This window comes from Rosa chinensis, chromosome 4 (genome assembly GCF_002994745.2).
Source record: "Rosa chinensis cultivar Old Blush chromosome 4, RchiOBHm-V2, whole genome shotgun sequence".
Classification (NCBI taxonomy): domain Eukaryota; kingdom Viridiplantae; phylum Streptophyta; class Magnoliopsida; order Rosales; family Rosaceae; genus Rosa; species Rosa chinensis.
Window position 1 is genome coordinate 7953382 of NC_037091.1, and position 11133 is coordinate 7964514.

The 11133-nt window shown below is 34.7% G+C and overlaps 1 protein-coding gene and 1 long non-coding RNA gene across 12 annotated transcripts; one reads left to right on the forward strand and one right to left on the reverse strand.

Moving 5' to 3' along the window:
• Nucleotides 1-976: 976 nt before the first annotated feature.
• LOC112200561 (ethylene-responsive transcription factor ERF098) lies at nucleotides 977-1715 on the reverse strand. The gene has a single exon (XM_024341599.2). The coding sequence runs from the start codon at nucleotides 1579-1581 to the stop codon at nucleotides 1111-1113; it is 471 nt and encodes a 156-aa protein (XP_024197367.1). The 5' UTR covers nucleotides 1582-1715; the 3' UTR covers nucleotides 977-1110.
• Nucleotides 1716-4181: 2466 nt separating this feature from the next.
• Nucleotides 4182-10447, forward strand: LOC112197341. Of its 11 annotated transcripts, none has more exons than XR_002935633.2 (8): nucleotides 4182-4430; nucleotides 4523-4590; nucleotides 5588-5681; nucleotides 5765-6115; nucleotides 6345-6507; nucleotides 6597-6795; nucleotides 8330-8684; nucleotides 9869-10447. It is a non-coding gene; the product is annotated as an uncharacterized LOC112197341 (long non-coding RNA). The 11 variants fall into 11 exon arrangements; XR_002935634.2 differs by having other exon boundaries at nucleotides 4183-4430; nucleotides 5604-5681; nucleotides 6312-6507; XR_002935636.2 differs by having other exon boundaries at nucleotides 4184-4430; nucleotides 4523-4570; nucleotides 5604-5681; nucleotides 6312-6507.
• The last annotated feature ends 686 nt before the right edge of the window (nucleotides 10448-11133 follow it).

Consider the following 11133-nt stretch of genomic DNA (forward strand, 5'->3'; position numbering starts at 1 on the left):
GGCTGGATCGTCACTCTTGGAAAATGGCTACAAATCTCATCCTTTTTCTTCTCAGTCAGCAATTCTCTCTCGCTTAGGATACGGAAGAACACTTGGTTGTTATCTCTTTCCGAATCTCCTTTAACGAGTCCTCAGACGTGAACCTAGACGATAAGGAGTCGAGGACTCACTTTGAGTCTCTCGGTTTGACATCGCTCGGTTGTAAGCCTTTTGTTATTTCCTATTTCCCAATATTGGAATTGATTTTGTAGCTCCTTTTGGAGCACGTCCATTGTGGACCATGTACCTTTTATGAGTTGTTGCCTCTTAATTTAAATGCAACTTATCTAATTTAATAAAATAAAATATAAATTAGCGGACTGTCTAGCGCTAGTAGATCAATGTGACTCATCTTTTGCTACTATCTAACATCTACATATAACCACCATAGGTGGTCGAGTTGGTAAGAGCCTCCAGGTGTGGAACCCCTACACCCGGGTTCGAATCCCGCCGACGCTTATTGGAGTTAAATCCCAATATATTCTTGGTGGCCAGGGGGGAGGAAGCGTTCTGACAAAATCCCCCGAGCACGGATTAGTCTATGGGCCTAGGAAGCTTTTGAGGACACCGTGAGATTGACAAATCAAAAAAAAAAAACATCTACATATATCTTCAATACATCAAGAAGGTTTTATGCGCCATATCATGACATGTTTGAAGTGCTGACACATGCTTTGAAGGTCGCAAGCCGTGCTATGTACCATACTTAAAGCTAGGGTTTGCCATTATAGATTTGGGTACTGCGAGCAAAACCCTAAGACTAGGGTTTGTTGCCATGTAATGAAACCAAATTAAATTCTGAAGTCACATCTTCCTGAGGTATAGAAAATTATTAAACCCTTCTTGTATATATGCATGCCTTGCATATGATATTTTTCGGCCAATTGCATGCCAAGTGTGCTAAAAAACTTGTGGTAGACAGATCGATATTAATATATAGAAGGAAAGCTTGTTCGATTCATAAGCAGTAGCATAAAACAAACATCAAGAAAGGGAAAAGAAAAGAAAGATGAAAAAAAAAAATGAGTTATGCCATGATTTCTTCGACTAAAAAAAGCAATGCAATTGCTCTCATTTACGTTTCTCCTCTTCCCAATCAAGAAGATCCTCCAACACCTTGTCATCCAAATACTCGAACTCAAACACTTGCCTTCCTTGTCCAGCAGAGGAGCTGCTTCCACTCTCAAAGCTCCCACCAGCTCCTCTACTAGCAGTAGCTGCAGCCGAAGCAGAAGAAGACGATGAAGAAGAAACGGATGCTTGGAATCTCGGAGGATAAGGAGGAGATCCCAGGACTCGAGAATAGTACTCATTGGGGAAGTTGAGTATGGCAAGATGGCCCCTTAGGTTAAAAGCAGCCTTATCGTAAGCCCTTGCAGCTTCCTCTGCTGTGTCAAATGTACCAAGCCACTGACGAGCACCCTGCCTCGAAGGGTCTCTTATCTCCGACGCAAACTTCCCCCATGGCCTCCTCCGAACGCCCCGATAACGCACTTCTTCCATGCCTGCCTTCTCTTCCTTCCCTTTGCGAGGGTCTTCCATTGGACAAGCTCAAGTTGTACCTGAATGTACCCTTTTCGCCTTCGATTTCAAATTTGGTGGCAATGGCATATAATATACTCATTGAGGCATCTATATATATAGGTGTTGAATTTGGAGACATTCGAATCCAACTGAACGTGGATTGACCCAAGTGCAATCGAGCTTTCTCGGAAGCTGCTTGATCTTCACAGAAATATGTATTATTATCACTATAATAGACGGTGCAAAATTCGATTCTTCTTCGACTCCTATGATGATGAAGTTAAAAAAGGTTTGTAAATCTCTTTTCTCTGATAGGCATTTTTTTTGTTAAATCGATCTGGATCCAATTCTTCGCTTTTCCTGTTCATACTATGAGAATAATAGATTGTGTTTGCCGTCAATAGTTCTTTCACTGTCCAATAATGGACTACTGTTATTGTCATGAGAATATGAACTACAAATTGGAGGAATATTACGACCCACAAGATGGGATAAGGAATATTACAGACCATTATAGAACACATAAAATGACCAAAAATAGGAAACCATGGAAAACCAAGATAAGGTCTGACGGTTGTTTCCTTTGCCGGACTGTTCTGCTGGTAATATATGTTTTCATGCATGACTGAAGGATATGGATGTGGTAAATCATATCAAATATTCAAATTATAGCACATTTGTGCAACCTTTAATATGATGGACAGTCTAGGACTCTAAGAGGGAATATATTTTTAACCAAGTAACCATATTAATGAGGATTATGCTAGGCTAGCTGCTTGGTTTTCTAATAGAGGGTGCCACCCTCATCTCACTTAGCGATTTAGGGCTTCGGATAGGTGGGTTTCTGAAACGTGTTTTTCTCATCTTTTCTTGCTCATGTTTTCTTCCCCCACATTTTGATTGTTGAACTAAACATCGAATATTATTTATTTTATTTTTTTATTTTAGAAAAATAACTTGAAAGCTGAGTTTTTTATGGTGTGCTACCATGTAAAAAATTGGAGTACATCTAAAAATAATTATGTCGAACAATTCTGTGAAGAGACAGTAATTTAGAGTAACCAAAGATCTCAGGTATATTTTGTTCCTTTATCCAAACTACCAAAGACATTTCCTAAATCATTGAAGCGTAGAATAAGCTTAAAGTGAAATTCAATTCTACTTTAATTCTTTGAACTTGTTCTCCTTTTGCTATCATGATTTTATGCCAACTGATTTGTTTTGAAGTCTAAAATAAATAAATAAAAAATTATCTACTTTATGTTAAAGTTGAAAAGCGGAAATTTTCTTAATTTGGTTGGAATATTTGGCAAAACCACAACAATTTTGTTCATGGAGAAATATGACAAGCAACTCTAACTTATGTAGAGTTTGCGAGTCTTAAAACAAGTTGGTTGACTTTCAACTACATGAGCAAAAAAGATTTTGTTATTTGTTAGGGTTATATGGCTCGATGCAATTCAAATATGTGAGAAAAAAAAAAAAAAAAAAACTCATATCCAAAACTATATATACAGAACAACATATAAAATTATAAGATCTTTCACTCCTAATCTTTTTGGGATAAAGGGTTTAGTGTTACCAATTAAAGAAACCAAATTCCAATGACATGTATGTAGACTGGTAGTCTGTCCTTGGATCCTTGCAGAGAAAGCAAAAAATAACAAATTATTAAATTTCTTTCAAGTCAACCTAGCATCACACTGATGAAAATTCCTACCGATTTATAAAATAAAAAAATGATGAAGATTCCTGAATCTGCTCCCTCCTCCAATGCTGATTCACTGATTACGTCTTTGAAAGTTGTGGGATTAATTGAATCTATGGGCTTCCAATCCACATTTTAAGTCTCTCTTGTTTTTGTTTTTGATATGGTCAAGTTCTAAATTCTGGTCTCCCGCAATGCATGATTTTGTTGTAGTCTTGTAGACCAGCCAGAGTCTGAGTCAAATTAAGGTCGAAGAGGAAAATTTGATGAGCTCCTTTGGAGTCTAGACTTAATTTATTTGGTTTCTACAGTTGGTTTTCATCATTCAAATTTGGGGTATTGCCTCCTTTCTTCTGGCAAGGTCCATCCAGGGACTCACTTTATGGGAGAAGAAGCTGTTGAAAACTTGAAAATCATCTCGTTGTTTCAAAAGCTCTATAGGGCTCCTCTCCTTCCCCACTTACCAACTCCGTTTTAATAATAACTTAAAAATTCAGAAAGAAAAGAAACGTGTAGAAATGAAGTAGGAGAAACAAAAGAACGGATAAAATGACTAAGTTTGTTTCTCCTACTTCATTCTTATTCACGTTTTTCACTTTTGAATGTTCGAGCTATCATTAAATAATTTAATTGAATGGAAAAAATTCAATAAAACTTTGTCCCATGACTCAGATTTTATTGATTTAATTCTCCTTTCGCCTTATTTTTTTTCCTCCATGTCCCACAACTTGAAGTATGATGGTTTGATTACAACTCCTTATTGTCCAAAAATTGATCTTATTATATGTACGTTTTTGACCCCCCTCCAAGGCGTGGACTGCTCATTTGAGCCCCGAATTGAATGACTCTTTTACCCTTCCATTTTGTTTTAATTACAGGCTGCCATCCTTCTATAAACTATACTTTTTCTTCTATAATCTATTTCCTCAATTACGGGCTGCTTACTTTGATCGAATTGTTTAACATTTTGGATGCGATTGAGATTGGGTTTTCAATTTCGGTGCATGCAGCTTCGGGTTTGGGTGGTAGAAAATTGAAATGGAGAGGAAATAGCTTTGGTTTGGATAGATAGTTTAAAATTAGGTGAGAGTTTGAGAACCGAGATTGATTGATTGGGTTGGGAATTTCCGTTTCACATTCAAAGTTTCAATCTTTGAAGGTAAAAGCTAACTTCATTATATATAAATTTTGTGGTCAATTTTGTTGGGATTATTCGATTAAGGGTTTTATAATAAAATCTCATCACCTCAGGTTCTTATTACGATCCAGATGTTGATGTCATTGGCACAGAGTTTACAGGTCTCGAAATGGGTTTACAGGTCTTTTCATTATGTTTCAGTTTTTATCTCTATGTATGATCATGAACTAAAACTAGATCTGCTAATTATATTTGTGCACTATATCTGAGATGAATTAACTGTCATGCAAGTGCTTTCTGACCTTGCAAATTTAAAGTAAACAGATAAAAAACAGCTCCGACTATCTCTCTTTGGAATCTTGATTTTTGTTGTTTGAATTTGGGGGATATGTATTGGATTTGAATTTGCAGGTTTTGATTTGGGGGTTTATATGCATATTACTCAGATTTGGATTTGGTCTATTTACTTTGTTGTCTTTCCCTTGATATTTAGAAAAATCACAATTATGAATTTAGCAATGGATTTAGAGAGGAGTGAAGTATAAAAGTCATTTTTGTTAGTATAAATAGAAGTCAGAAACTGTGCTAAATTATCAGCATGTACTCATATATCAGCATCTCCGGCCAAAGTTGCTACAGTACTCATATCAGCATCTTTGTTCTATGTTGTAAATTTCACCATGTATGCTAACTGTTGACATTTCAGGCCAAAGTTGCTACGGTATTCATATATCAGCATCTTTGTTCTATGTCGGAAATTTCAGCATGTATGCTGATATATGAGTATTGTAGTATGATAAACCATTATTAGCATGTACTCATATAAATAGTGTCTATTCAGGATGAATTTCATTGCGACAGTAAGCATCCACATTAAGTTAGAGCAAAAACCTTTTGTTCTATGTTGCATCAGCATCTCACAGAAGCATTCAGAATTTTGGTACCACTTATATTAGGTTTGCATTAGTAATTACTATATTGATTAAATAGGATTGTAAACTAATCTTGAATTCTGAGCTGAATTTTGTAATGATTCACTTAAGTTGCTTATATGTGTTTAAACTACCCATAAATCTTTATCTGGTGATACCTGTAAATTACTTTAACATGGTGGTTATGTTTTGATAAACTATCTCTTTTTTTTTTTTTTAATCTTTTAATGATACTTATTCTAACAGTAAAGGCGTTGTTCAGCACCTTTATTTCGGAAGGAACCCACCCATGTTCACAGAGATGAGACTTCTCCGCCAGTCTACTGGTGATGACCATTTGGTATGCCTTACTTTCTTCAGTGTGCTGGTGAATTGTTTTCATGTGCGCTCTTTGCTATATACTAAACGTGAGTTTCACTGTAGGGCTGTTCACTCGGGATTGGAAAAGACTCTTTTGCCCTTTGTTTTCGGTTTAGTTACGGTTTTGTTGTAGGTGATGAGAGGAGAGAGAAACAGCTGTTGCCGTGCAAATCAGAAGGAAGTGGTTGTGATAGAAAGGGATAGAAACTGATTGTGATAGCGAAGGAGTGATATAGATTGGGCTGTTGGAGTAGAGAGGAGAGGAGAGGAGGAGGGAATTAAGATTTTGATAGAGTTTGGGAGGAGAGATCTAAAATTTTGATCGGCTTTGGGAGCTGGGTTTGTATTTATTTTGGAAGAGTGTGTGCCAAGATTTTGATGGAGTTTGGGAGACAGGTTTCAGCAACAGAAGAGGTATGTCTTTGATTGGTTTTTTCAGTTCTATAAAATCAAGATTGGGTTTTTTCCTTTGATATGATTTGGGCTTCTGTTAGTTGCGTAAAATTGTGGTTTTGATTGGCTCTTTTGTTTCTGAATTTTATGTATTTTTGTGTCAAGATTTGAATAACAATACTTTCAATTTACATTTGGGTTTCAATGAACATGACAGTGATCGTAATTTTGTTATGAAAATTGATTAAAGCAAAAAAGGGCCAGTTATCTGAGTTTCCAAATTGTAATTATAGTGGCCACTTTGGGTGTTCTCCAAATGCCTTGATCGAGCCAAAGAAGACCTTAGCATCAGGGAAATTGTTAAATCTCTCCATGGACTATGTTGCCTATTCGAACATTATAATCATGCTTCAGTAAGCAGTTCATTCCTCCTTCATTTTTTTTCTTCAACATTAATTATGTATTCAATTTAACACAGATTCTGTGTTTGATTATGTTCTAGCAAAACATATATATATATATATATATATATATATATCATGGGAAGAAATGGTCTACTGCAGCGCTTCAATCCGTAGATTCGCAACACACAATGGTTGGTGGTATAGAGCAAGCCCAAGCTGTTACAAACAGCTAAAAGAAAAGGAAAACAGCAATGAATTCCTTTGTGTGCAGCATGACATACAAACAGCTCTTCCATGGTAAAAACTGTTAAATATGAATTCTTTCTTATGTTTTGTATATAGAAATTCAAAGTGTAGTTGGGCTATATTAGTTTACTAGAATTTCTTGCTACATTTTGTGATCCTTCTTAGATGATGAATTAAACTTTCCAAGAAATGATAGTTGATATCTATTCACTATATCTGTGCAAACTGGCCTACTGGCAAATAGCTACCTGATCCCCAGAGTTAATTTCAATGATTATCCTTGATTTGATTTATAACCTGTTTCTGAAAATGTTAAAGTGAGATGTAGTATCATCTGCAAATATATTCTTGGAACGTACCTCTTCTAATAAAATATTGATTAGGTAGACTTTACAAATATCTGATAATTCTCTTTGTAACTTACTTTTTGTAAAGTTTTGCTGACTGAAAACTGCTTATGCTATTCTTGCTTCAGCATCCTTTGAGCCATTTTATAATATAACTTCTTATAATATATTCAAAAATTGAAATCGTTGGGTTTTTTGTTTTTAAATATGATATATTTTTGAATTCTGGAAACATTAGAATTACAGCTTTTTGGTCCAATTTCACAATGCCAACAATGAAAAAAAAATGCCTCAAAAACACCATTAATTGATTGCTGAGTTGAATATTACTTGGTATAATTTGAATAACTCAGCTACAATTTAGAAATGCCTCAACTTCTTTTTCTTTAATGGTAGATATACACAGAATGGTTTTGGCTTTGTTTATGCATGTCAATATATTAACTTTAGCATGAAGTATGATATCTATTAGCAAATCAGTTAGAATGAACCATAAAATTTGTAAACCACAGCTTGAGTTAGAAATTGTACATACATACACAAATATAGATACATAATGTATTAAAAAATTATTATATCTATTACTACTTACTCTTATATTACTACTTACTGTTATAACATACATTATAATTAGTTTTTCTTTTGCACTCTTAACTCTTTCTCAAAAAAGAAGACAAAGATCCCATGCCCAAACAAAGAAAGTTCATAAAAATCCGATGAGATATATCTTCCTGTGAACTGCCACTTTCTGGCTTTTTACTTAGTTTTTGTATAAACTTTGATCCATTCAAAATTGTCAATATGATCTATTTGATTTCATTTCACGTATTTCCAGAATCGTTTCCTTATTTGAGTTATTTCTCAATTTTTTCTATGTTCTTTCCTTTCTACTTTCACGTGGATACATGTATGTAACTATTGAACATATAGACCTATATCCTTTCCTTTATTACAGTAGAAAATATATAACATGGAATCGAGTCACTTAATTATAGCATTCATTTTTTTTTTCCTGCATAAGTATCTACTTATAACTTTAATGGCTGAGGAACTAAATTTATGTGTATGCAGAGTTGCTGATCTGTTGTGAATAGTGAATAGTTTTAAACTTGGCTTTCAATTTCAGTCATCTACACTTGATGAACAACCTGAGCTAGAAATATCCTTTATAACTTCCAACATGATAAGTAGATGGTAAAAATTCTGATCCATTTTCTCTGTCATCTCTTTATATACAGTTACAGAGTCTATATGACCATTGAGGATGCTGATAATCAAGCAACAGTTATGCTGATGGGAAGACAAGCAGAACAATTCTTTGGCAGCAGCTGTCAAGACTAGTGAACAAGAGATCATATCCAACAGAAAAAACACTGCCAGAAGAGATAGCAAAGACAATAGGCCAGAACCAGCCTTTTTCAAATCAAAGTGAATCTCGATGGTGAACTCATAGTGAAAGCTATCTTCCCAAATGGACAACCTTCTGGACCACCAACACAAGAAGAGAACTGCAACTCCTTCTGAGAGAAAAAGAGCCATCGAAACACGCGGAAGAGAATTATTCATCTCTGAACCAGACAAAAAAGCCAAGAGGTAAATATCACACAAATTTAATTTCTATAATTACCACTAAATATTATCCCATTTTATTTTTCTGACATTTCTAACTACATTTTCTGCCATGTATCGCACCTATGAAAAAAAAAATAGTATAATTGACTTATACCAATTATCCCAAGCTATATTTTTAATTTATGTTTTATACTTTTCTGCACTATAAGTTAAGTACTTTCTCAAATCTCAATATAAGTTGCTTACTGCTACATGTTCAACCATGTACTTTCTCATTGGTATGAGATTCTGCATTCTTTGGACTCTTAACAGTTAATCTCTTAACTATTGTCATCTTCTATACTTAATCTTAATCTTCATTTAAGATGACTGCAACTTTGCATTTAAGTCAACTTCAGTAGTTATACAATCAATTTCAAGATTTCATTGTTGTTTTGTTTGGCTTTTACACATTCTATACAAAACTGTCTAAACATTGCTACCATTTTAGCAGATCAATTAGTTTCTACTTTTTCTAAAAGAGCAAAAAAAATTTGAAGTTCTTCATAGCAAGTGGCCTTTATAGTTTGCTGGTTACAAGAGGCATATATTGTTTAATGCACTTTTTTACTTTGTAATCATGGTAGTACTGCATATGCTTATTTATTTAATTTGCGTCATGAACATATAAATTTACAGTTTGATAAGAATGCATGATACAGTTTGATAAGAATGCATGATCATAAATAAAAAAATTGAGACTCTTTCTTCTATTAGTACTGTCATGGTTGAGTAATATATGCTCACCACAAATACCATAGCAGAACACATTATTTTTTTCCCTCTTTTGCAATTGTAATTCCCTCTTTTCTACCTGTAATTCTCTTGTTATGTACCTCTTATTATGTCTGTCTGTCTGATATCCCTGTTCTATATATCAATTTCTTCTTTCTCTAATGAACTGCAACATTTCATTCACTTCTTCTTTCAAAAATATGCATCAAGATCAAATCTGTTATACTTGAAAAAGATCAAGTCTTCAACCTATTATAATCTTCAATCATTGTCACTCTATTTCACCCGTGTACCTTTATTTCATCCTGAGTATCATTGTTCTGTTCAGTCTTTGTTTTATTCTAGGACTCCTTCCTCTTATCACCTCTCTGCATCTGCATTTTTTTGAAGTCTTTTCCTACAATACTAAGTCCATTCTCTTTGTTTTAAAGTGAGAGGCAAACCAGACATGGAACAACATCATCATCATCAGCACCATCTTTAGCAAGCGAAGTACAAGGTCGGAAACAGAAAAAACTACTAAACGTAAATAGCCAGTTTATGTAACTATAACTTTTGCTACACTGACCTATTTTGTGTAGCTGCAACAACAGCAACAACTGCTCTTTTTGTGTAGATAGAATGAAGCAAAGTATTTTGAATGAACTCCATCAGCAAAGTATTTTGTGTAGCTGCAACAACAGCAACAACATCTTTAGCAACGTATCACTACAACAGGAGCAACCGAGCAACCACTGTTTTTTGATTGAACTCCAGCAGCAACTTTTCCTAACCAACTCCAGCATCCAACCCAGCTGCAACTGGAAGTAATCAGCTAGAGGATTTTGGGAGCGATGACCTTTCTGAACAAGCTCCAGCAACAACCTTTGCTAGATTAGCTTATAACCCTTCTATAAAACTAGCATTTTTGTACCAGCTCCAGTTGAACAAAGCTTCAACTAGAATGTAATATGTATAAACATTGTTTGACTACAAATTTTTACATATTAGTTCCTTTTCTATTTCGTTGTTCTAATTCATTTACAAAAACAAACTCTGTAGCAAAGCGCGGGGAAAATTTCTAGTTAACATATAATTTTGCGTTCAACATTCTTAAACAAGAATGGGTTTTATTGGCCTATGTCCATTTCCTTTCGATCATGTATTGGCTTATGTCTTGTTCATGTTCTGTGAAGAAAAAAATGGGATTAAATTCAGTTTACTTCCCTAAATTTTAAGCCTAAAATCAGATTAAGTCCATCTTTCTGAAAATCGATTTCGATGGTCCCTATACTCTGAAATGACATCACTCGAGTCCGCCCGGCTCCGACCCGACCCAATGGTAACTGAAACAAAGGTAAAAGAGGACAAACAATCCATTAGAAGGAATACAAACACAATTCCACTCCTATCAAGAATGCAGATAGTTTCTAAAATAAGAGTGAGCTTCACTGGATAACTGAACACTTATACTCAATCCTTTTCACTTCGTATTTTCCAAGACAACCAATATAGTTTACCAGGCACTCCCCTCGGCGAAAGAACAAATTTAAAAAACTAAAATTAACAACTCCTTCATACACATTTTCTCTCTAACCTTCCTCTCAGTTGAATCCATTAATAAGTTCACTTAAAATCCCAGTAATTAACTCTCGAAAACTCAAAAAAGCCATACGCTTGCTCAAATTTCAAAATCCTATGCCTGTCAAGGTCACTA

Bases quoted from the DNA above. Each gene is read 5' to 3' on its own strand.
- LOC112200561 (XM_024341599.2), bottom strand. From the start codon at position 1,581: ATGGAAGACCCTCGCAAAGGGAAGGAAGAGAAGGCAGGCATGGAAGAA.